The 27,136-nt window shown below is 36.8% G+C and overlaps 1 protein-coding gene across 4 annotated transcripts in view; it reads right to left on the bottom strand.

Moving 5' to 3' along the window:
- SPPL2A (signal peptide peptidase like 2A) overlaps nucleotides 1-27,136 on the bottom strand; it is a 46,636-nt gene that overhangs the window by 7,577 nt on the left and 11,923 nt on the right. Inside the window, exons 2-15 of one of the 4 annotated variants that reach the window (XM_070236594.1) lie at nucleotides 24,353-24,468; nucleotides 23,843-24,025; nucleotides 23,271-23,360; nucleotides 22,657-22,790; nucleotides 18,461-18,612; nucleotides 15,709-15,805; nucleotides 15,167-15,268; nucleotides 14,079-14,160; nucleotides 13,465-13,539; nucleotides 10,132-10,188; nucleotides 9,883-9,936; nucleotides 9,352-9,454; nucleotides 6,094-6,168; nucleotides 4,565-4,725 (exon numbers count right to left, since the gene is read on the bottom strand). In XM_070236594.1, coding sequence (XP_070092695.1) covers nucleotides 4,565-4,725; nucleotides 6,094-6,168; nucleotides 9,352-9,454; nucleotides 9,883-9,936; nucleotides 10,132-10,188; nucleotides 13,465-13,539; nucleotides 14,079-14,160; nucleotides 15,167-15,268; nucleotides 15,709-15,805; nucleotides 18,461-18,612; nucleotides 22,657-22,790; nucleotides 23,271-23,360; nucleotides 23,843-24,025; nucleotides 24,353-24,468 — 1,481 coding nt within the window. Of the gene's footprint in view, nucleotides 1-4,564; nucleotides 4,726-6,093; nucleotides 6,169-9,351; nucleotides 9,455-9,882; nucleotides 9,937-10,131; nucleotides 10,189-13,464; nucleotides 13,540-14,078; nucleotides 14,161-15,166; nucleotides 15,269-15,708; nucleotides 15,806-18,460; nucleotides 18,613-22,656; nucleotides 22,791-23,270; nucleotides 23,361-23,842; nucleotides 24,026-24,352; nucleotides 24,473-27,136 lie in introns of all 4 variants that reach the window. The other 3 variants (XM_070236604.1, XM_070236601.1, XM_023617548.2) reach the window with 3 other exon arrangements.

Below are 27,136 nucleotides of genomic sequence, written 5' to 3'. Positions count from 1 at the left end.
CCAAGCCTCTGCCTAGCTTGATCTGATTTCAATACCCAGCTGCCTCACCAAGCCTTCAGCTCACCCACCGCTATGGGTTACAGATTCTCCCACCTGCCTGGAGATCCGACTGCATTTTATGGACGAGGAGACAGAGTTTTAAGAGATTAAGTAACTCGCCAGAACTGACACTAAAGCCTACAATATACTGTCCCCCACAAATGACAACATTCAAGCTGAATTAATTTTGACTTTAAAGGCTGGACAAAAGCAACGAAAGGTTTTCTTTTTCACATTAACAAGGAACTAATTTTGTGAAGGCACTGCATTCTATAACTTTCAAAAATGCTCCTTTTCTGGGAAAACAGGCTCTGTCCTGGCATCAGTTTATATTATTCTGCAACCAGCTTGCCTAAATTTTTGGCAAATATCCATTCTTCACATTTTAAAATTTAGTGCACAGTGGGAAAATGATCGAGTTTATCAGGATTTTTTCTCTGAGGCTTGTGACGGCTATCAAATCCTTCTAAAAATAAATTAAAGGAACCAGATTTAATGAAGACCCAAATTTTTTATATCCAAACCAGGAAAATGGAAATCTAGTTAATGAATTGAAAAATAACATCCAAACCAACAAATAAACCAAAACAAAAAACCCTGATTCCTACAAATAATAAGAGCAAATACATTTCGAGTGCTTATGATGTGTCAGGCCCTATTCTAAGCAGTTTGCATATATAACAACCACCCTTGAAGTAGGATGATGATTATCCCACTTTACTTTGGACGAAACTGAGGCACTAAGAAGCTAAGGAACTTGCCTAGGTCACATGGCTAATAATTAACAAAATCAGTGTTCAAACTTAGGCAGTCTGGCACCAGACTCCACACTTTTTATTACTGTGTGTTATTTTATATTGTGAATCTCCTTACCTAATAAAATTATGACACCACACTACAAAAGTGAGAAGTGTATAACCAAAGTTGTCCCATCTTTCTAGCAACTTTTAAATGGATTTTCCGACCATCAATTGCCTCATTTAGCTTCTATGTCATGTGGCAAAGGCCCTGGAGTGTGCCCTTCTGGGGCTATTTACTACTGCTCTGTGTCCAGCTGCAATCATCTTCGCTTTATAGGGAGCTACTATGAAGCAGAATCATAATTTTTTTCAAGATCACAATTTTTCAGAATGAAACTTGGATGCTCCCAGGCCAGGCTATCTGTTCACAGGAACTATAAATACATCCCTTGGTTGAATTCCTTCCTTACCTATCTTCCCCTTTCTCCTCAATAAACATCATGGAGAGAGAAAGGAGGAAAGATGCTATGCTAAGCCAGAGAAAAAATGAGCTGTACGGTATTTCCAAAGAAACACAATGTTATTACGTTTACGTATATAACATCTCTGTTCAACTCATTAGAGTGTGAGTTGGCATAAAGAGATTTGGAGGCTCCAGGCAAACTGTGCAGTGAGCGTCCCTTAAGGATGGAGTGGGGGTAGAAGAGTTACAAAAGGGCCTTCTATGTTTCTTGAGACACTTTTTTGTACTGCTTGTTTAAAAAATGCCAACCTGCATTACTTTGTAATTAAAACACAAAAAGTAATTAAAATAAAAACAGGGTTAGAGTCTATGTAAAAATTTTAGTTTGTTAATTGCCAATAACATTAACCTATAAGACAACTGTACTAGAACAGGATGACACAAAGTACTCTAATGAACATCTTTTCACATCAATTTTGCCCAATTTTTAATCATTTTCTTAACAATTCCCTGAAGAGAAATTACTGGGTCAAAGGAAATGGTAAAATAAAGTATGGTACATACATATGATCCATCAAAATGATTTTTACAAGAAAGTTAAAATGAAATAATATAAACATGCAGTGAAAAAGCAAGACAGAGAACTATTTAGAGGATGCTATCACCCACCCACCAATCCATTTATCTAGGAAGGCACAGATGGAAACTCACTTAAATCTTAAGAGTGGCTAACTCTAGGTAGTGGGATTATGGTTGGACTTAATTTTCTTGTCATTTTCTACATTTTCAAAATTTTCTGTAATAAGTACATATTTTTATAATAAAATACTTTAAAAGCTGTATTAAAGGGGAAGGGAAATTTCATAAGTAAAAATAAAATACCGGTGATGAAAATAACAAGAAACATACTTAATTCTATAAGATAGCATATGTGCTCTAACAGTCCCAAATGTAAATTCTAACCTAAAGATTTAATGCCAACCGTAAACAAAATTTCCCCGTGTTGCTCATCTTCCTTGCCCTGATTTACCTGATAATCAGTTAATCGGATGAGTGCCCCTAATTCCAGAAATCTCTTGCTCGCAATTCTGTCCAGAGTCTGTTCTTCTCCCTCTACATCCTCACTCACTGGGCATGCTAATGACACTCCCAAATTTCTCTCTAGCTAGGTCTGTCTCTTGCACATCAGGAGACATTTATTCAACTGCCTATTACTTCTCTCTTCCTGGTGGTCCTACAGGTACTCTTGAAATGTGCAACACTGAATTCATGTCCAACATTTAACACTCCAAAACTGAATTCATCATCTTCTTCTTGAAACCCGTTGCCCTTCTTTATCTCACCATCCACCTACTCAGTTACCCAAGACAGAAACCTTGGAGTCCACTTCCTTCTCTTCTCCCTACACTGAATCTATCACTAGATCCCATTAACTATGTCTCTAAATGTCTCTTGACTTTGTCCACTTCTCTCAACCTCACTACCTTACTAATTCTGGCTACTATCGCTTCTTGTTGTAACAGCTGCCTCAAGTTTTGCTCCCTACTTCAATCCATTTTTTAGGTTTCTTAAAACCCTTAAATGGTCTCCAATGTTCTTAGGATAGAGTCCAAATTCTTTAACATGGCTTACAAGACCCTCCAGGCTCTTAACCTTGCTTCCTTCTCCAGTTTTCATTTCCTAGAGCTCCCCTACTCTTACTCAACATTATGGTCATCCTAAACTTCTTTCAGTTCCTAGAATGTCCCACACTTTCTTCCCTCTTTGAAGACATGGTTCTCCCACTATGGAACACATGACTCAGTCCTAGTCTCAACATAAATTTAACATTCTTTAAAAAGCTTTCCCCAAATCACCTTTGGCTCTGGCTCGAAACCATAAGCACTGGGTGTCCCACCTCTCGCTTTCATGGCACCCTACTATAACTAATACATTTATCACACTTTACTGTTAGCGACTCTATCTGCATCTTCCACTAGACTCTAACTTTCAAGAGGCCATGAGAGTAGGCCTGTTTCTAACTTGTTCGTCTTTTATCATCAGCACCTAAAATAGTACCTGACTCATAGAACTCCTCAACAAACACTTGCTAAATGAAGAAATATAAAACTATTTTTAAAAAAATGACGACGAAGAGCACTTTTGGGGATATGACTTTCAAAGTTCAATAGCAGTGTGTGTTGTAGGATATACTTTTATTTTTACAAATCCATAAAAATAAAAAAATCCATTTGGGTGTCCTCTTCATGGAAAAGTTACAAGCTATCTTACTAGTTTAGTCAAACACTTTGTGGCCCTAAACTAATTCCAGGTGTATAAACATAAGTTGAGACAATGGCATCATGAGGTAGGCAAGGCAGGTATTATTATTTTAAGCAAATCTCAAAGAAATTACAAGATTTAACCAAAAGAACGCTAGACCAGTGCTTTTTCCAATTATAGTAGTCTAACAATGTGTTAATCATCTCTTGTTAAATAAAGAATAAAACTAACCACAGGATGGATATGAACTTTGAACTGTTTATCTACTAACAGAATTGTAGCCATCCACCCAAAGTGTCTCTATTTTTGCTCATGTGACCACTAACACGCATGCATGAGGGTGGATGGAGAAGGGCAGTTTGGTGTAACAGGGCAAAGCAGGGCTAACTGCCTCATGAAGGGATCAATGCCATGACCCTGACCTCAACAGACTAGGGTTTCTCAACCCCCTTTAATTTCAGTGCAAACAAACTTTACTGGACTACCAAGAACATTTAGGAAAAGAAGAAAGGGGGGTTAACTTCAATGAAGAAATAACTCAGACGTAATAGATTCTGGTATCAAGATTTTCTTTGCTTTGGGAATTTTACAGAAAGGTCGATCTTGATCCACTTAAATCTGAAATGAGTGCCCTACTTCATTTAGTTAGGTCCATTCAAATGCTGGAGAGAGTACACTTTTTATCTGCAAAACCTTAGGACTCTTACTATAAATAGCTAACGTCAGTCTCAAAGTTCAGTACTTAAACATAGAGTTTTATCTTTCATGAAGTCTACTACGTGTGGATTTTGAAAGCTGTTTTGGTTTTCTCTGATGCCCTCCCACTGCTTCTTGGTAGTTTTATCTGAGTCACCAGGATTTTGGCATCAGATTGCAGTGAGGATGAGAAATGACGATGCAGCAGGTGGCAAGGGGGTAGTAGTGGAAAAAACTGAGGACATTCTGACAGATCCAAGGTAATTTTTTGGCACATAAAAACTTTGATACATATAGGCAGTTCCCAGCCAAAGTCAGTCAGTGAATTATGTCATAACTTGGTAACCAAAATATAAGCACATACCTGATAGCTGCTACCTTTCCAAAACCTTTTCATTTCCTTACGTCTCCAAGCAACAACTGAGGCAGTAATAAGTGTGCAAGGTACCAAATAGAGGAGAGCAGGTTGCCCCTTTTTCATCAGCACCAGAACAACAAATGTAAGTATCATGCCAACAGCATAGGCTGCAAGAAGAATACTAAGTATCAGTCATTTCAACATGCTACCAAAGATGGATTTTAACGCCCTCACTGAAGTATTGGTTTTCAAATATTTCAGAGCACATTTCTGCCCTAAGACTTCTTTTCATAATTTCATTATTTTCCTAGACAGTAATTAGCAGACACACATTATAGAGCTTTTAAAAAATCTGGAAACTGGCTAGTATTTCAATTATAATTACCCTAATCAATCATTCTTAAAGCTAATACTTCAAGAAAGTCTTCAATTATCTGTCACTATTAAGGATGTTGACTTATTCCACATTTTTAGATAACTAAAATCTGTACCTGTAGGTACTAAAGGTTGCTTTGAAAAATCTTCCTACTATTGACTATATACTTCCTGGGCTCCTTCAACAAGTGCATACAAACATCATTTGATCTTTTCTTAATGACTCAGGGTCTCATTATGAACACAGGATCTCAGAATCCTGGAGCTGGAAGGGCCTTCACAGACAATTGAGTCTACCTCCTCATTGTATAGATGAGGCAATGGAGGACCAGGGAAGTTAAGTGAGTTGCCCAAATTTACACAGCAGAATTGACATACAGTTCTGTTATCCGCCTTTTCATTGATGTTGTTTTATTCTATCACACTGACTGGTGCTGGACTCTACTATGTTAATGCCCTTAGAGAGTACCATACTTAATTGCCTCAGGCTGCTTTTCTTATTTCTTCATAGTTTTTTTTTTTCTTTTTTTCATCTTTTCAATCACTTAGCTGGTTTTTTTTGCTTCAGGGTACCTATTTCTAGCAATACCCTTCTCTACTGCTAACACACTTAATTTACTGGATTGAATTCCATTCTGGAATTGAAAACCTTGCTGGAATGGCTCTGGTGCAGGGCACCTACCTAAGAATAAAGAACTTTGCTGTACGGACTTTGCGATATCAATTTGATATCCTCGGAAGTAGTATTTTTTGGCTTACTTCCTGTTCTCAATAACAGAAACAGAGGGATAAGTGACAACCACCTCTGCTGTCCCAGGTGAGATGTTATCGTGCCATAAATTCAATTATATAAATACACAGTTATCCATACAGCATTTTTAAAACCTAGTATTATAGAATTTGTTGCCTCTTATGTGCCAAGTGCTCTAATCATTTTATATGTAGAACCTAATGTTTTTCTTTCACATATAATTTCCTTTTTAAATCTCAAAAACATTGTGATATAAGTAGTAAAGTATAATTATCCCTTTCTGATGGAAAAAAACCCTTGTCTTATTAAATAATGGTGAAAAATTAGAATACAGGACTCCTTAATTTTCTATCTCTACTTTTTCCTACAGACAATACAATTCGATATAAAAGAAAAAACAAAAATTTACCAATTGTGGAGGAAACATAGTATATAGAAGAACCAGTCAGAACATCAAATCTTCTACAGTATGCAATCAACAGGCCTAAAAAAAATCCCACATTATTGTCTTAAAACCACAATAGCAACACAAATTCAACCGTTAACTATGGCAAGAGTACCTGTTGTACTGTATTTTAACCTTCATTGTTGCATCATGAGAACATTAAAGTACTTCAAATTCTGGACAAAATTTTATATGCTGATTTGTTTTCTTAATATCATATTTTAAACATTTTTCCCAAGCCATTAAACGGTCTTTAAAAATATGATTTTTATTAGCTGCTTAATATTCCATGTCATGGAGAAAATTTTTTATATTTCTGTGGTATCAGTTGTAATGTCTCCTCTTTCATTTATAATTTTATCAATTTGGGTCCTCTTTCTTTTTTTTTTGAGGACGATTAGCCCTGAGCTAACATCTGCTGCCAATCCTCCTCTTTTTGCTGAGGAAGACTGGCCCAAGCTACCATCCGTGCCCATCTTCCTCCACTTTATACGTGGGACGCCTACCACAGCACAGCTTGCCAAGTGGTGCCATGTCCGCACCTGGGATCTGAACCGGCAAACCCTGGGCCGCTGAATCGGAATGTGTGCACTTAACCGCTGCGCCACCAGGCCAGCCCCTCTTTTTTTCTTGGTTAGTCTAGCTAAAGGTTTGTCAATTTTGTTTATCTTTTTTCTTTGTTTTTTTTTAAAGATTGGCACCTGAGCTAACATCCGTTGCCAATCTTCTTTTTTTTCCCCTTCTTCTCCCCAAAGCCCCCCAGTACACAATTGTTACACTAGCTGTGAGTGCCTTGGGTTGTGCTACGTGGGACACCATCTCAGCATGCCCTGATGAACAGTGCCATGTCTGTGCCCGGGATCCAAACAGTGAAACCCTGGGCTGCCCAAGTGGAGCATGCGAAGTTAACCACTCGGCCACGGGGCCAGCCCATTGTTTATCTTTTAAAAGAACCAACTCTTAGTTTTGTTAATCTTTTTTATTGTTTTCTTGTTCTCTACGTGATTTATTTCTTCTCTGATCTTTATTATTTCCTTCCTTCTGCTAACTTTGGGCTTAGTTTGTTCTTCTTTTTCCAGTTCCTTTAGGTGTGAAGTTAGGTTGTTTATTTGAGATCTATTTTCTTGATGTATATGCTTATCCCTATAAACTCCCCTTTAGAGCTGCTTTTGCTGCAGCCCATAAATTTTGAAATGTTGTGTTTCTCTTTTGTCTCAAGATACTTTTTTGTCTTTTAATTTGTTTCTTTCATCCATTGGTTGTTCAGGAGTGTGTTGCTTAATTTCCACGTGTTTGTGAATTTTCCAGTTTTCCTCTTTTTACTGATTTCTAGTTTCATACCACGGTGGTCAGAAAATATACTTTATATGATTTCAATCTTAAATTTGCTAACATTTATTTTGTGGCCTAACATACGATCTATTGTAGAAAATGTTCCGCATGCACTTCAGAAGTATGTGTATTCTGCTGTTGTTGGATGGAATGTTCTGTATATGTCTGTAGGTCCACTTAGTCTATAGTGTTGAGGAAATTTTTTAAATGTGTCATTAAAAAAAAGTATTGAAAGAGCATCAAGGAAGGCAATTTCATATTGTGATCAGAGAAATCTCCCTTTCTAGTAGAATAAAATGATGTGGAGTTTTAACAACAGAGTTCAAATAACAATGAAACAGAAGCTTTCATTTGTAAACATGCAAGTATGCAGTAACAATCCATTTTATTACCTATTTTTTTAAAGAAATTTATTGAACTTCTCTAAGGAAGAAATCTCAGATTGTATTTATTTATTAAACACTGCTATGAAATAGTAAGAATGACATTTAACTACTTAAAAATCAAAATAATTTTACTATATTTATTGGTTGTTTGAACTAATTAGTTTTGTCTCCTACATAAGTAATCAAATAAGTTCCTTGTTATTTCTACTCTCTTTGCTGTGTAATCACATCTCCATATTAAGAAAATGGTACTTTTTCCCCACTAAATTAGAATTTGGCTTTTAGAATTAAGTCATGTATTGCCAAAAACCCTGCTCTTTGGAGAAACATTTCTGTTTGGGACCTTTGACATGTACTTCAAGAATGTAATATTTATATCTCTTTTTGCCAATTCTACGCTAAGTGCTGTATACAAGAGTTTACATAGCCCTTGGTGTGGAACTGGTAAAACTGGGGAAAAGTTTACAGATATTCAAGAAACCTTAAGGATACTCAGTAGAACGCTTTCCTTCCTTTATCAATTACGTGAATGGAGACTCACTGAACTAAGAGAGCTACTACACTGGACTTTGCCATGCCAACTCACAAGGCCACACTGTCAGCTTTTCTCCCTCTACCCGGCTTGACTGTGTAAATGAAAGGGCTTTTCGCAAGAGCCAGTACTCTCTACCCATCCACGGGCAGTCAGTACACAGGGCGACTGTAAGAAGAATGAGGAGGGACGAACTCTCAGTGGACTCTTCTAAACCATATCACTACCGGGCTGGAGTGAATTTTATTCTAAGGTAGCCCAGTGAGGCAGACAACACAGAACTGCACTAACTGTCAGACACGATATGCTAGAAGGTGGTTGATTCTACTATATACTGGCTTTTTTTGTATTATCGTGCCCTACAAGCTGGTGTCCTGCTATGTTTCTCCTCTTGATCATTACGATCATCACTTTTCCTAAAAACTAACTATTATTTTAAAATAGAAGTAAAAGAAACCGTAACATATTTGGTATTATTAAATTCTTTTTTTTGAGGAAGATTGGCCCTGAGTTAACATCTGTGCCAATCTTCCTCTATTTTGTATGTGGGTTACTGCCATGTGTGGGCCACCAACGAGTGGTGTAGGTCTGCAGCTGGGAACTGAACGCAGACCACCAAAGCGAAGTGTGCCAAACTTAACCACCAGGCCATGGGGCTGGCCCCCTAAATTCAACTTTTAAAAAGAGTTTTGAGATATATATATACTTTCTTGGGGAAGAAGGTCAAACTGATCCTATTTGCTTCCTCTGAGATACTCTCTGGGCCATGGGAGGTATACTTCAGTTGTTACCATTTGGGCTTTATCTTCTACCCCTCAAAATGCTTTTTTTCTGTCTTTGTCACTGATCCCAGCTCTAGTAATAGCCAGAAATACTTAATACAGAGTAGGTAACTTTTAATAGTTCCTATATATTTGACAATTTTAAACCATCAGAATATTTTTACTGAAATTGTTACAAATAATTGCTTACCTGGTACAATAATGTCTCCAAAACCCAGTATTGAAACTGGCATGAGGCACACACTCATTACTGAAAAATAGGCCAGCTTTGGTACTCTGATGACTACTGGTAACTGTAATTATTTAAAAAAAAAAAAAAAAAGCGACCAATAAACCTCTTAGGAATCTTTACTAACATCTTTTAGAAAGGGAAAGATTGGTATTAGATTGTTTTAACACTTTTAAATTGACATTTTAGAAAAACTTGAAATCAGAGAACATAAACTAGACATATATATACACTCAATGCACAGAAAGCTTGAAAGAAATAGATATGCAGTTTGGAAAAACGAAATCCAACATACATCTAGGGTTAACAGTATTAATACAGTATCCCCACATCTAACCTTTTTTTTTCCTTTTTACCAAAAATAGGACTCAGGCCTTGAAACAGATTTTTTTTTTTTTTTTTGGCAATCTGGATTTTTTTCCCCAAAGAAGAGTCTTCTCTCAGAGGGTATGATTTAAAGTCCAATGAACATATCTGAAATACAATTCTTACTTTCTCATGGGGAGCTGAGGGTTGAGCAGTGGCTTCCACCAAGTTTCCATCATTCTAGGATGAAACCCAAGTCAATAGGTATTTAATAATTTAGAATAACTAAGAAAAGGGCTATATTTTGTGAGAAATAAAGTTTTACAATACCTTAACATGCAGTACATGACCAATGAATTACACAAGAAGGCAAAATTATTAACCGGACACACACACATTCCCTGGCCACCATTTCTATTTAACTGCCACCCTTACCTTTTCATTATTTCCAAAAGGTCCGGCTGCAAGTTCAACCATGATACTCTCACCGTTCTACGATTGACAAGGAAGAGAAAAGAAATTGTTCAACTGTTTAAAGAGCACAATCAGCCAGCATTCAAGAATGATTTGACCCCGTGGCTTATGGCCTACTGTAAACTGGTAATAATGGACCATAGACTGCTTTTTTCCTAAAACAGTCTCTGTAGATGGCAAAACTTGGAGTCATCTCAAACAAACACCCAGCACTCTGCTCCACCTTATCAGAGCTCAACAACGATCAAACAGAAACTAGCGGACAAACCACACAGAGATTGTTCAAGGGGAGCTCTCAGCACTGATCTGTACTGACATTTCTAATGGGTTATAAATTTTAAGTGCTTTTAGTTACATTATATCATATACTATGCATCCTTAGTCATTTTTAGCAATAACAATGAATAGGGACAGAAGAAATACTAAAATTTTTTTATATTTAGATTTGTAATAAATATTGGCAGCCTTTTTTGAATAAATACACACTTGACCTTCTGGCTACTCATCACAGTAACAAAACAACGAAGCCAAACTTGAAAAGACGCAGCTCTAAAGAACTGGAGAAGCTTCTCTAGCCCGACTCCTCTCCAATTTCAGCCCTGCCTACTTTTTACGTCCCCATCAAAATACTAACCTTAGCTGAATTTCCTCCCTTGTGTCTGGCTAAGGTCTTTTTGTGGGGGCTGTGTGAGGAGCTCATTAAAAAGCTTTTTCCTGACAGCCAAGTCTGTTGTAGAGGGCAAACATTTTGAGGTAGGAAGCTAAGACTGCATGAGCAGCCATCTTACACTTCACATTATGATAAATATATCACCATTAAAACAGGTAGTGGGAAGAGAAATAAACACTGAACTTTAGGAAAATCTGATGGACTAACTATAATATTTTCCATGTGGGTGGGGTGCATCGGAGAAATCACTCGAGTGTTTTTAGGAGGACTTCACTGATACCTGAGCCGAGCAGAAGGAAGGATCCAATCCCTGGCTACTGAGAGCTATTCCTTAGGTTAAGCTTCAGGTTACAGAAGGGTAAGACACAGGGGTTTAGGAAAATAAACTAATATACTCTTCCCTACAGCAAACTCCCATGATGTGATTCAATTTCCAGATAAAGAGTTCATTTTGGTTCATTTCCCAATTGTTATTTAGAACATTTAACGAAAGACCGTCACTGCCATCTTCTTGTACATTCAAAGATATCTGAGTAACTACTATTTGCAAGATACTACACCAAGTACAGTGGTGGATGGAAAAAAAATGAAACCAGGCTCTTATTGCTTATTAGTTCTATGGCTGCTGGCCCTGCCAACTCATTAGAAGTCTACTAAGATCTGGGTCAAGGACATGATTAGAATGTCCAATATTTAATCCTTGAAATTTTCAGTGAAAACCACAAAAATCAGAAATTAAAGATCTGATTTCCATTTTAAGGCTATAGACCTACTAAAGTAAGCTCTATAGCCTTAACAGAAACGAACACCCCAGACTGAGAAGAAGCTGTTAAAGTAAATCTACAAGAGTGACCTCCAAAGAGCAAGCCAATCCTGGCCACCGGATCAGATTACTGGAAATCACATTCCTAGTCATTGGGAGCGAAGATGGAAAAAAGAGAAGATGAAAAATTCCTGAAGCATGGAAGAAGGACGGCTCAAAGACATCTTTATCATCACTTTACACCTTTAAAATTCTGAAACTTTTTATGTGTAAGGAATGGAAATGGTTTGCTGCCAGACACAACTGGCATTTATAAAGTGATACAAGTATTAAAACAGGATGGAAAAACACTTTTAAAAAAGAGTTTCTAGTTTATGGCTACCTCCACTGTGTAATATATCTGTCATATGCTATGACTATCTGCTGACTTATGGGAATGGCTTTGTAGAGAATGCTTTACTCTCATTACGAGATCTCAGACGGAGTGACTTACAGAAACATTTTTTTGAACCAAATAAACTGATACAAGCTAGGACAGCTTTAGACAGAACTTTAAAAAATGCTCTAATAAGTTAACAATTTTTGCTATAATCCATAATACTAGTTCTATGCTTTTTTAGGTTACTTTGGCTCAACGAAGTCAATGAGTCAAACGGCTCATCATTAGGACATGAAAAGGTGCTAGTCAAAGAACCGTTTGGGTAGCTGTAATTTGGGGAGGTTAACAACATCTGTTACCTAGTTGTAATTTGAGCTCCCCATAGGGCACATGTTTGTCTTATGCCATTACAGCAAACATGAGAAGCAGAGAGTTTTACAGTGACTTCACAGATGGTAGGCTGAAGAATGGATAAAGAACTAATGGGGGGAAAGTAGTGATTATAGTATCAAATACTAAATATGTGGGAGTGACAAATAAAGAGATGACATAAAGTAACAAAGCAAGACTCAAAATAAAACAGGGAAAGTGGAAGAATTAAGGTATAATTAAAATATTCATGAGATAGGAATAGGGACAAGGTAGAAAAACTGTTGCGTGAATGGACTACCACATTCACGCAACACCTCTCATCCTGGGAACAGCACCACCATTTTATTGAGGAGCTGGTGGCAGAGCTGGGAATAGAACAAACCAGAATCTGCCAGTTGCTACGATTCTAACCTCACAGAAAAAGCCAGTCTGAAACAATGAGCATTTGGATAGAAGCAGAAAGGGAGAGCAAGTGCCCCTGGGTCTAGTGTCTCCTGAGACCAGTGCCACCCTGGCCTCTACGCACAGCCTGGAGAGACGGGACCCTTTTGGTATAGAAAGGTTAGGTTGGGTACTGTCAGTTTCAACCAAGAGAATTCTACTGATGAAAGAGGGGGATGGAATGCTAGCAATACGCCCTCCCACGGTGGATTAGGAAAGGGAAACACAAAGGGCAAAGCGACTCGCCCAGGGTTACAAGGTTACAGAGCTGCACTTTAGGACTTCAGATTTCGTGTGGCATTCTTCCTTAGTCTCAAACTAGGGCTACAGAAATGAAAGTAGCAATGACACATTCTCATTCTTTTTGCTATCTATATTGTCTATAGAAAATATTTACTGTTTTATAATAATCAGAAAAGTTACTTTAAAAAGGGTAGGAAAAAAATTTATAGACATTCTCACGTTTACATCAGTCAGGAGATATTTTTTATTTAGCAGAATGGCTTAAAGCCTTGAAAATATCCTCTACTGAAAGGCCCATATCAATGACATGTTTCTTAAGAGAATTAGAACTCACTCACTGGTAAATATCTACAAAATCAATAATCTTAGAGTAGGTTTAAGAGTCATCTTTTCGCATGTGTCTCATGGATTTCAAAAATATCATACCTTTGTGATGAATGGTGTTATGAAAACAAAAAACACATCATAGAGGAGGAGAAGGCCTAGAAGTATCACACACGACTGTTAAAAAGAAACAAATTCAACGGTCAAACTTCCCATATCTAAATTAAGAGATTATACTATCTTGCAAGTACAAATAAACACATATATCTGAACACTATTTTTTTAAAAGACATTTAACGGTTATTACTATTTGTGGTTTTATTCTACAAATCACATTAAAACTTTTATCTTCTTTATCCCATTCTTTTAAAAAAAAAAAAGAATCACTGAATCAACATGTTCTTCCCTGATATTTAGTCCTGTAAGGATTTTATGAATTTGGCTTATTATACAAATGATTAAAAACATTGCAGCTGGCAAATCAGTGGTGGCCTGGGGCTGGGGATTAGGAGTGAGTGCAAAAGGGCATGAGGAGCTTTTCAGAGATGAGAAGGGTCTATAATTGATTGGGATGGTGCTCACACAGTTATACGTTTGTAAAACTTTAATAAACCGTACTCTTAAAATGGGTGCACTTTATTATATGTAAACTATACCTTAATAAAGTTGTTTTAAAAAGAAAAAATTACTTTAGCTAGCAAAGTAGCATACTTTACCTTGAAGTTGGGTAACTTCAGTGTTTTAATTAAATTCAGACAGAAGGCAATCCCCAAGATATCCTGTAAAATCCAAGCCCACCTAAAATCAGAAAGAGTTACTCTATTGTTTTATCCATTTATTTTTAGATGGAACTTTTCAAAAGAAATAGATCACTAAAGTAATATCGTTCAATTGCAATGATTTGACCATGCAATTATTAAGCAGCAATTGTAACACAAAATCACTTCTTATATTCTCCATATTTAGTAATTTGCTGTCCTAGTAGAATAATGAATACTATTATAGTAAGAAAAAATTGAACGGCTACCTCAGACGAATGCGTATCAGACACAAGTGCATATTTACCTTTAATCTTTGCAATTATAGGTATGTCTGTTTTTAGAAAGGCAGCTCTTAACAAAGGACAGAGGTGGTAAAATACATCCACACAGCTAGAACCTGAAGGGAATGGGAGCTATGCAGGATGTTCCACCAAAACCTGATCTGCATATTTACCAACTGATTATCATAAGTGACACTGCCTAAATTGGTGTGAACTTTGCTCCCAAATTTTAGGCTGTTAAATCCTTTTGGGCTTTAATAATTTTATTAATAAACCATTAAATAAAGTTAAATATATATTTTTTCTGGTTATCCTTCCTGCAAATGGACAGATACCTATATATTTTCTTATATCTCCTTCTTTCTTACATGACAGCTAGCATACTCGAGACATTCTTCCGCATTTTGCTTTTTTCACTTAAAAATATACCGTGGAAATCAGTTCACAGAGATCTTCTTCATTCTTTACAGCTGCATTGTACTTCACTGTGTGACTATACCATTTAATTAAGTATCTTTTTGAAGCCTATTTCAGCTTAGATGTTTAAAAAAACCACAGTTCATATTTCCTTCTCTATATGATCTCAAATCTATTAGCATAAGATCTGCTTATTTAGAATTTATTTAGCTTGTTTTAAGACTATGGTGTTCTGGAATAAAAGCAAAAAAAAAATCCATAATAATCATAATGAATAATTACCATGACAAGGTATACATAATCCATCCTTAATCTGCTCTAAAAGCAAATACACAGTATTCATACCTATCTTCATTTCGATATACAGCCCAAACAACAGCTACCGCTATGCACAGGCCAGAGAGAAAAATAAGTCTCACTTCAATGCTTTTGCCACGACACACAATCCTAAAACACAGATTGAAATAGGTTAGTTTACCCTGTAGATGAAATACAATGTTCACTTGATATGAGAGCAATGACAAATGTTAACCACAGTCACAAGAAAGCGACTGAAATAGCAATTTAAAAGCCTTGATCTGAAGTACAAATGAAACATAATAAAATATTTATCAGTTCAACAGAACTTTCTGTGATGATGGAAATGTTCTATAGCTGTGCTGTCCAACACAGTAGCCACTAGCCACACGTGGTTATTTAGCACTTAAAGTGTGACTAATGAGACTGAGGAACTGAATTTTTAATTCTATTTAATTTTAATCAATTTAAGTATAACTAGCCACATGTATATTGGACTGCACAGGTTTAAAATAACACTCCTACTTTTCCTTGTATTGATTTAAATTACAAATACCAACATTATAGGATTCCTCCTAAGAGATACATACGTGCATTGTCCACACGGTATCTTACGAATGAGCGCAGCAAGACAGTTGTACAGGCTCATTGCTGATGCTATGCAGAAAATTGCTATCATGACATAAACTAGAAAAAAACAAGAGACTAAATTACATGAGAACAGAAGGAAATGTGGTAAGAAAATATTTACAGAAGCAATATTAATTCTTTAGCTTTCTTATTGAATCATGATACTTTCAAGGCAGTGACCATACTATAATCTGAACTGGTTAGTAAGCGAAAAGTATCTGGATCTTGAGTTTTAAGAGCGGGCACTTTATGTCTTGTTTTAGTTCCATTACACATGGGCAGGATTGCTTAAGGGCCTGAAGCTGGCTCTACATTTTCTATTATTCAGTGATTCAAACTGACATGTTAAAGATGTCCAGAAGGTGAGCTGTAGACATTTATGAGTATTTAATTTAAATGTAAGAAACAGAAGAATTAGTAAACCATTATAAATGCTTCTTAAAATGCAGTTTAGGGATGAGAACTGACACCTACGTTAGACATTAACCATGCTATCTATATCTTCCTATGGTGGACTGTATCTCTCCTCACGTCATCTGTGATAACACCAAATCCATTTAAGCAAATCTCTGTTCCAATACAACACCAAGGTCAGCGAAAGTCACAAATGTTTTTCTATGTTAGCCATACTTACTTGAGAATTATTTAAAATTAAAAATATGTGATCTTTTTGTTGTTAAAAGAGGGAGAAATTATAGTGCTCTAAAATAAAAGGATTCATTTTCTGAACTTTCTCAAAGTTTCACAATGGAAATACAAATTTTACCTGAATTTTTCAAATTCCATTAAATTTCAGAAACCTATAACTCTGTACTGTAGGTGAGAAAGAAAGAGTAATCTAAAGACAGTCAATCAGAGACAGCCACTTTCTAACTGGTGATCTTGGAAAATTACTTTTTCAGTCCCTTGTTATTTGTTATTTTTATCATTGGTTATATGATAATGTGAGTAGCAAGATAGACAAAGATTGCCAAGGTGAGTTTGGTAAGTCATCCACCAAAGTTTTCCAAGCTAAGTTTTACCGAGTGTTTTTTTTTTTTTTTTTGAGTAAGATTAGCCCTGAGCTAACATCTGCCACCAATCCTCCTCTTTTTACTGAGGAAGGCTGGCCCTGAGCTAACATCCATGCCCATCTTCTTCTACTTTATATGTGGGACGCCTACCACAGCATGGCTTGCCAAGCAGTGCCATGTCTGCATCCGGGATCCGAACCTGCAAACCCTGGGCCGCCGAAGCAGAAGGTACACACTTAACTGTTGCACCACCGGGCCAGCCGCAACCTAATCATGTTTGAGTCCCTAACAGAGTTTTTAGTGTCTCATTCAGTGTCATACTGCATCTAAGAAAATGATTATGCAGGGGAAAGAACTAGGTTAACATAACTCTCTTTAGCTACTTTCTTGGGCATGACTTACCATAAATGGTAAGGGGAAGCTTGGCAATTTAGAACATTTAATATATGAAGAAATGGCGGCAATTTTAGCCATAAGGAACCATTTGAAAGTACATTAAATCTTGCAATATCACACAGACATTGTCAGAGTCATAATTAAATCCCACACCCCGGGATAAACATGAGGTTTAATATCTTCCTCCTACATCAAAAATTACGTTAACAGGATCAACTTGTTAAATAGCGATCAATATAAGGAAATTTCTCACCAAAAATTAAAAGATGCTTATGGGTAAGGGAATCTCTTTTTTCAATCAAAGACCACTCACATATCAACTGAGGGTCAGATGCAAACAATTGAAGGCTGAGTCTTAAATTAGAAAAATTAGCTGCACAATGACAACATAATACAAATATCATCCCAGTATCCACTCTCCTAGCAACAGTTTGAAATGTGAGTGATACTCAAAGAACGATTTTTTCTAATTGGAAATACATGTCATAGGTCTAGTTTCTAAATTGCTGCCACAGGACAGGAGAAACTGAACAAGCAGCAGAAAGTAACCTTAGGGCCTCAGTTTTCCAATCCAGAAAAGTATGCGAATGTTCTCCAAACAAGCATTGTAGCTTGTGGTGATTTTTACACAGGGGTTTTGCCAGTTCTCATCAGGCACACCCCCGTTTTTCCCTGGTTCCCCTCCAAATTCGTGCTGTACATGGGGCAGAGACGGCAAATTTCCATCCTATCAGACCACTAAAATTGTCCAGGCGATGGGCAAGCCCCTACAGTTCCTGCCCTACCTTCTTAAAGGAAAAAGTATCAGTTACTCTCAGGACCACAGGCAAGTCCTGTTTCTACAAGTAAACAAAATCTGAGCAATATAACGCCTTGATCTGCAAACTGACAAAAGGACAAACCACACTTTGGGGGTAAGCAGTGGCAAAAAATCAGTAATGTGAACAGTCTTCTATTTCATATAACTTAATATAGCCACCAGGAAGTCCTTAGTCTGCTGCTTAGAGACTGGGCTGTCAAGCTTTATCTGCAGAGAGGGAAACTCAGGGACCACAGCAAGTCTTTCAAGTCATCCATGAGGGAAGGTTCTTCTCTCAAGACAGACTATATTTTTAATCTGAATACTTTCTTATCCCAGAGGAACGGGGACCTAACACTTCTGACTGTTTAAAAAGTTACTATCATTTTTTAATTATTCATTAAGTGTTCCAGGTAGAATGCCTTAAAGGAAATGATAATTCTGGCAAAGTAAATGAAAAGATTGCATGCTTAAAGTAGTAAATATAAAATACTGACTTCTTACCCAACCATTTGTAGAAGAAATAAAGTAAGACCATCATAACACAGCAGATGACCACAAATACTACAACTGTTAGAGGACTGAAAGTTAAATATTCTTCCTTCTTTTTCCTCGTTTCTCTGTCTTCAGCGCTTGCCCCTGCCTGCAAGTTTTCCCTGCATAAACACACACAGGAACGTCAGCAAATCTCTGCCAAGTACAGTTATTTTAAAAACCTATCTCTAATACCAACTCAAATTTGTTTCTGATTACAAAGTAATATACTTAAGAGAAAACTGCACACCAAAAAGAAATATTTAATCTAGAAAGAAAAAAATCCTACAGGTCTACCCTTCAGAGATGATGTTTTTAACCACATTATTTAAAGATAACATCTGTTGTCAACCTTTTTTTCCCTACTTCTTCTTCTCCCCAGAACCCCCCAGCACACAGTTGTATATTCTAGCTATAGGTCCTTCTGGTTGTGCGATGTGGGACGCCGCCTCAGAATGACCTGATGAGCGGTGCCAAGTCTGCGCTCAGGACTTGAACCAGCGAAACCCTGGGCCGCAGAAGTGGAGCATGCGAACCCAACCGTTTGGCCACAGGGCCAGCCCCTAACCACTACCTTTGAAACAGCTTTTTTTTTCTGGAGGCAAAAGTGTTGAAACAGATGACATTTCTTATATAAACATTAATGTTTGTGAATGTTAATATTATCTAATTTGGAGACTACACTGATGTAATAAATTTCAAATAATAACCAATTTTACACACTTAATATTACACCAACTTACAGACAGTAGAGTACACCTTAAACTAGTTTTTCTTAAATGTAAACACTAAATTCTAATATCAATCAATTCAGTATTGACTGTATGCCTGTTCCATGCTCATCAACGTATTATGAAGGATTCAAAAGAAGTTCAAGACACAGCTTTGTCCTACTTTGATTTAAGATAGCAAAACTTTGTTTCTAATTCTCTCAACAACCTTTTCTAGGTCACACAGCTAACAAAAGGCAGAGGAAAGAGTCACAAGTGCCCTTTGTTAAGCAGTCTGTCCTGTCACTTTAACTGTCCCTTCCTAGTTACAGGGAACCCACTACATACTCTTCCAGCCCCAGGCCCTTCAACTCTGGTCTATTAAACTCAGTTCCCTTTGTGTATACCCTGACCATTCTCATCAGGTCTGGGCTGAATACAAACTTTAGGTTAAAAAAAAACGTTTACTTCTATCAGATTGTCCATTTGCCAAACAGCTTATTTACCAACACGCCACTTTCTTATTAGAAAATGGTTGATTGGGATGGTCAGGACATTACGCATCTGTGACTCCAGGGAGGCTGCCCAGGAAAAGGGCAGGGAGAGAGTTTGGAGAGAGAGACCAGCACCTCCCCGAAACTATAGAGCTGGATGACAGGATATTAACAGAAGTTTCGATGAAAGTGGTACCTGAGTGGAAACAGTGCCAATCTTTGGTATCTACCATGGCAAACAGATACATTTAAAACATTTTTGGGGTCGGCCCCGTGGCCGAGTGGTTAAGTTCGCACACTCTATTTCGGCGGCCCAGGGTTTCGCTGGCTCAGATCCTGGGCGCAGACATGGCACCGCACGTCAGGCCATGCTGAGGTGGCATCCCACATGCCACAACTAAAAGGACAACTAAAATATGTAACTGTGTACTGGGGGGATTTGGGGGAAAAAAGCAGAAAGAAAAAAAAAAGATTGGCAACAGTTGTTAGCTCAGGTGCCAATCTTTAAAAATAAAATAAAGACATTTTTATCATACAATACATATAAGTCATAATGAAAGATTTATATATTCATATTCAGTGTACTGAACAGCACCAGGCAATTTCTTAAAGGGAGATGTATATCACATTAAAATATTACAATTCATTTTTCAAAAAAATTGCACTCTTAAATCAGCTCAAGAACCACATGCAATGGGTTAGCACAGCTAATACATATAGCTTTCTTCCATGCCATCTTGAGTTTATGAAGCTTGAGGATCAGTGATCTCATTATAATAAGACTTTAACTCTTTACTGAAAAGTCTTTATATGGAAGCAAGCATCTTTCCCTTTTGCGTAAGGTACATCTTTCACTTGGTAGGGTAATTCTGAGTTATGAGGTCCCGTTCTGGCAAATTTTCCCTCCTTAAACCTTATTCTCTTTCAATCGAACTCTCTTTACTTGTTAAATGATAGTCCTTATGAACATTTTTTAAAAGTAAGATACAATTGACATGTAACATATTAGTTTCAGGTGTACAACATAATGATTTGATATTTGTATACAGTGCAAAATGATCACCACAAGAAGTCTAGTTAACAACTATCACCATAGTTAGACATTTCTTTTCTTGTGAAAACTTTTTAGATCTACTCTCTCAGCAACTTTCAAATATGCAAGACAGTATTATTAACTATAGTCACCATGCTGTCCATTACATCCCCAGGACTTATTTATAACTGGAAGTTTGTACCTTTTGAGCCCCTTCACTCATTTTGCCCATCCCCCACGTCCCTGCCTCTGGCAACTACCAATTTGTTCTCTGTATCTAAGAGTTTATTGTTGTTGTTGTTGTTTTTTAAGATTCCACATATCAGTGAGATCATACAGTCTTTGTCTTTCTCTGTCTGATTTATTTCAGTCAACATAACGCCTTCAAAGTCCATCCATGTTGTAGCAAAGGTGCTCATATTCTTAATCTACTGTCGATGGAACATTTTCCTTTTTATCACGGATTCATATTCTCTTTCTCTATACTGTCACCTCCTCCCACACACATATACACTTAGTTCTTACTATCTTTATCTTAGAAGCAGCCACCTCAATTTCAAAATCCATAAACCTGCAGGTAAAGGACAATCTCCTCTCCCAACCTAGCTAGTGAAGGCAATAAATTCTTTGTTTTTGCCCACCATGATGTTTTACGAATAAAAAAGCTTATAGGTACTCCTCTCCCACCTCCAACTTTGTTGAGCGGGAGCCTACCCTGACATGTATATGAAGCTTGCCGTGCTAACTCAAAGTGTGGTCCATGGGCCAGCAAAATCACTTGGGAGCTTGTTAAAAATGTGGAATCTCAACCCCCATCCCAAGCCTACTAAACCTGAATTCTCATTTTAATGATCTCAGAACAGTTTGTATGCACATTGCAGTTTGAGAAGCACTACTCAAGGGAAGAAATAATTTAATGGAGTGAGAATCTATATTAAATGGGAAAACATCTTCAATGACACAGTAGCTTTTGGGAAATTACTTATAAAGTTTCACCAAATAATCTTGGCGATCTTACATAACTATGCTTTATAAAGCTAATGAAGAAAAAACAATGCTTACTCATATGAGAATATGTGACTATGTTGAAATGTGTTTTCCAAATACATAAAATATTTAAAGCTCAATACTCTGGAAACCTACACTTACTAAACTCTAAGATTTCTCTCTTGATATAAGTGAATTACATTTTGGTATTTTAAGAAATTACAAAGAAGCTTAGCTTCATTTAGTTGCAAATAAATCTTTTTCAATGGAGCCTATTGATCAATTCACAAGGTGAATATATTGTCCTTTATGCATGAAATAATATGCTCTGAGCACATTTTAAATTTAGAGTTATAATTATGAAATAATCCTTTTATACTATATTGCCTGCTTTAATCTAGAGCCAAAGGTACCTAACTCTAAGAAGACTGGGTTTAGGTTGTTGTTCAACAGGGAAATCCACATTTCACGTACATTTGGAATTTCTATATTTAAGTTAAGATATGGACATGCTTAATATCCTTAGAATTCCTAACGCATTAAACAGAATGATGAGGGCACACCGTAATGACTTAACTCAGGAGGAGCCGAGAAACCTCCCCTACTCTTGCTTATTTTCTTACCATCTAGATATTTAGGCACTTTCGGATACTAAGAAGTATCTTCCCCTCTTCTGGGAGAGAGAATTAAACATTTTAATTTAAAAGAGTCTTTGATGGGATCTCAGTGCTTCCCTGCCAGCAGAAGAGTTAGTGGAATTTATGACACTCTTTTCTCCATGAAAAGTAATGACCTATATGAGGACAAACCTGCAATCTGATCTTAGTGGTACTATATTCTGAGGTCAGGTAGAATTTTAAAAGTGGTTATATTACTACTATGATTATCAAACAATAAGTTTTAAACAGTTATCATAAAACACTTCAGTTTAATTAAACTTACAATTCAATTAGTCCACTCCAGTATCCCCCTAATGCCACAGTGAACACAGCAATTACAAAAATGACCACCATAGTATAGTCAAAGTTAGGCCATGATGGAGAATACATTTTCACAGTGATGTCATCTCCAAGAGACTGAAAGGCAAAGCAACAGTTAAAACACCAGAATTCGTTTTTTTCTACTACCCTGTATGGCAGCAATATTCCAATCTCACTCTGGAACAGACACTATACATCAGATAGTCAGGAATACAAGAAATATTTCTGACATGATGTAGTCTCGTGTCAAAATTACAAGGCTATGCTTTGGTTTATGAAATCTGGAAAGGGCAGTGTTCCACGCAAGCACATTTTGTTCAGGGAGTTAAAGTTAAGAGAAATGATACGACCTAGATTTCTGAAGAGATCAAAACGAATAAATACCCAGTATAAAGTCAGCGCTCTGAAGCACCCTGTGCTACGGGGGAGGTGAATCCTTCCCCAGTACAGACTAGATAGGCCTTTATACTTCCTGTCAGCAAATGGAGCAGGGATAATGTAAATTAAGTATCAGTGGTTCAAACTAAAGAGCTGTACTATTTATAAACCTTGTCTAACATGTAATTAGTAATTTACCTGCTTCATATCTTTAAAGTCTCTGTAGTTTATAAATGCAATCAGTATTTTCACATCAAGAAATTCAGATTTGTTCCCTGAGGGGGGAAACTAAAAGAAAAAAACATTACGAAAACTTATGAACTGCTAGTATGTTTACAGAATAAAACAGATCACTCCATTAAATATAAATATCATCTCTTTTTTTAGTTACAAAACAAAGTTTCATGTGTTCTTTCTTAATATTATAGTAAGAGTTCTCCAACTGGAATCCTTTTAGCATAAACTTAAACTGAGACATATATATATATAAAATACACGATACAGAGGTGTATCATTAATGTATGTATAACACACACACATACATGTATACATTTGTTCCTAATAAAGTCTCGTCTACTTTAGGAACAGAAAAGAAACTACAAAATTTCCCAATTAAATACCTCTCATAACCAGAATGTTTATTTTAAAAGAATTCTACCATCAGATTATTCAAAACTCAGCCCTTAAGCTACACACAAACAAGACAGTTCAATTCCTGTGTCATTTGATATCACGAGCTCAAAAGAAGCTATGATAGCTTTATAACTTACTAGGATGCTCTTATTGGCAACCAACAACGCTTCAGCACCTCCTGTCTGTGCAATTCTGGCTTTTTCAAGAAAATGGCAGGTTCCCCATTGTACCACAACTGCTTTGTTCTTTATTCCATCAGGAGGAATATCAGAAAGGTTGCACAGTGGTGTGGTAGTCAGATTCATCAAACTAACGGAAGTCTGAAAAGAAGAAATGTCTTTAACATGATAAATATCATATTTCACCCTAAATCCATTCAGTGGTGAAGTATCAATACTGGTTTAATACAAGGGTTTTTTAAATTAGACATTTTTTATGACTATTAGGCTTTGAGGTAAATATTTTAAAATTCCCTGGATTGTTTTTTCCACTGGGAGAAAAATACTTCAGCAAAAGCAATAAAATTATTATTATTTATTAACCATCACATAATACAACTAGTTTACACACTAAAACATAACAATCACTCATTCTCACCTTTCACTGTTTTTATGCTTACAGAAAAATAGTAACTGGGATTTACTTACTGCATTTTCCAGGGTACTTGGAAGAGCTGTCCAACGAGGGTTATAGAGCATGCAGTAGTCCTTAGAGGATGGAGGCGTGCCACTTCCAGATGCATGCAGGATTGCTTCCTGAGCAGCTGTCTAGGACATGAACAATAATTTTCACATTGGAAATAGTTTGGCTTGTCAACAACTCAGAATTTTAATAAAGTTATTTATATACAGGTTTGACCACATTTCCTGAAGAGGGAAGGTCTTCTAATGAATTTACGTCTTCTTGTTTGAAGAAATACTGCACTATCCACATTTGCCCAGGACACATTCTTTAAGGAAGATAAGACACTTTCCTCTGGAGATACCACTGTGGCTCTTGTTCTAAGGGCCACATTCCAGGGAGGATTCTTGCTATGATGTGATAACTTCACTACTCCCTTCACAGCCTGAAACTTTCCTTCCCAATCTCTTGGGAGTTATTGCTTCACTGTTTATGGTCTATAAAAGAAAATGCACTTGAAATCTCTCAACCTGTCTTACCTGCCATATTCTATGAGTAATTAGGATAAAACAAAAAGGTACATTATTATTTCCAAGTGCTATCTTGGGAAGAAAACCAGAGAAACTGGAACTCTCAAGTTTTCAAGATTCTGCAAGTGCCTACTCAAAAAAGACCAATCCAGAATTTAAAGCGAGGAAAAAGAGCTAGGAAAATGTTCTTTCCTTTTGCCTCATTTCCCACTACCTGGAAAGAAAAGAGAGACAAGAGGTAAGAAGTGATTGAAAAGAATGACAACTGTACATGGGGGTGGGAGTGGAGAGTATGAAATGAAACATCCTGAGACAATCAGAATACCACTCCACATCACAATTCCCTTCCCATCTGGGGCAATGCAGATCCTTCCTCTCTCCTCCTCTGAGCAAATCTTCCTCTAAAACACAAGGGAGAAAAAAGATCGCTTGGCAAATAAAGACGATGTTCTAAGCCTCTATCACTGGAACATGCATTAGGTCGAGCCACATGAAATTGCTGATATTTGACTATTTTTGATCTACAAAACTGGTAATTTCATGGGAGTCAACCAAAATTTCTAAAGAATATAGAATGCCCTCCTACATAAAACTTCCCCTGAACATTTGGGTTTAGAAGGCTCTCTGGCACACCTGGGCCTTCATTAGCTTACGGATCTAAGCAAGTATAGGGAATTCATAAAACATGCCATCAAATTACACAGAATAATTAGATAAGCAAATTATTTGTGGGAAAAGAAATGTAGTTTTCATTCAGCTATATACTTGGTGTCCATGAATGGATTCTCACAGCAGAGGTGAACGAATATGTTAAATTCTTACTACACACCCAACTATTTTTAGTTTATAAACAAAGTATACTTAGGTTATTTTCAGACATTTATCTGATTCAATATCACTGCTTTACAAATGAGGGCACTGAGCCTCAGAGAACTTACTAACATAACCTACCTAAGGACATAGAGTAGAATCATCTACAATCCTAACTACAGAAGGTAATCCTGCAGATAATCATGAGGGTTGATTAGGTTTAGGGCAAACATTTTTGAAAAGAATACTTTGTAAGTGAATTGGCTATTTCTTATTGCATCCAACAAAATGGCACATGATGTCAGGATGTCCCACCATCAGAGATGTTGAGTTCAATTATTTGGTTAACGTAGTAGCTGCAGGATTTCTCCAGTGTAACGTTATATATATATTTTTCCTTTGTGATTGGCAAGTAAGTAATCTGTAGCACCATGTGAACAAAAACCTCTCACCTACTGTTTCAGCCTCTATGATGATCCATGCCTGAATCTAATTTTATACATTACATTGGGAGTTGCAAAATGGTAAATGTTTTTTAATACTGCCATTCTTGCTACTTTTATTAACTAGTATTCTTCTTCAGAAAAGAGCTTTACTCTCTCCCTCTACCACCATTGATTTAGTATCACTGGAGACTCACTGACTTTTTAAAATTCAGAGTAGTTTAATGACAATTATTTGTTTGATGTTCAAATTGTCCCAAATTTGGCCAGCAGACCCTCTTCCAGCTGACTCCATTAGCCTTTGAGGACTTTCTTGTTTTTTTGGCACAAGACGTCCTAGGCTGACTATCCTTTATGTGCCACAGATCTGGAACCAGCCATTCTACTAAGCTCCTTTTGGAGAGGAATGTTATTTAGATCAGGATTTGGGTTCTGACTGAGCACACTGCTGCTCAAGTGGGATAACCTCTGTAAGAGACAACTGGCAGTATCAACCAAAAATTTTAATACACAGAATCTACTGATTCATAGCCTACAGATGCATTTCATAAATGCACAAAGATAAATGTATAAAGATGTTCTCTGAAATATGATTTGTTATAGCAAAAAAAAACCCCAAAACCCAAAAAACCCAACTTCCACCAATAAGGAGCCCATAACATTATGGTATGCACAGTTCACAGCTGTTAAAAAGAAAGAACTAGATCTACCCATAGAAACAGATGTCCATAGTGAGAAAAGCAAGTTCCCGAGAGATATTTACAGTTTAATGCTAATTTTATAAAAATAATGACCCCTCCCCCCAAAGCTCCTTATGTGTATCTGTGCATTTATTCGAGCCTGAAGAAGCATGTGGAGAGAGACACCAGCTACTAAAAAAAAAGAAGGTGTGAGAGGAAAACAAAGGCAAAAGTGATGGTGTGAAAAGACTGGAGAGAGAAACCTGAAAAAGGAAAAAACATTCAAACAAAACAGAAGGTATAGAGTCCTCTCCTCTCTTCCTGGCTCTCAGTCACACTCTTAGGGG

Source organism: Equus caballus, chromosome 1 (assembly GCF_041296265.1).
Source record: "Equus caballus isolate H_3958 breed thoroughbred chromosome 1, TB-T2T, whole genome shotgun sequence".
Lineage (NCBI taxonomy): Eukaryota > Metazoa > Chordata > Mammalia > Perissodactyla > Equidae > Equus > Equus caballus.
The sequence above is the reverse complement of the archived record's forward strand: the minus strand, read 5'-3'. Positions and strand labels throughout refer to the sequence as shown.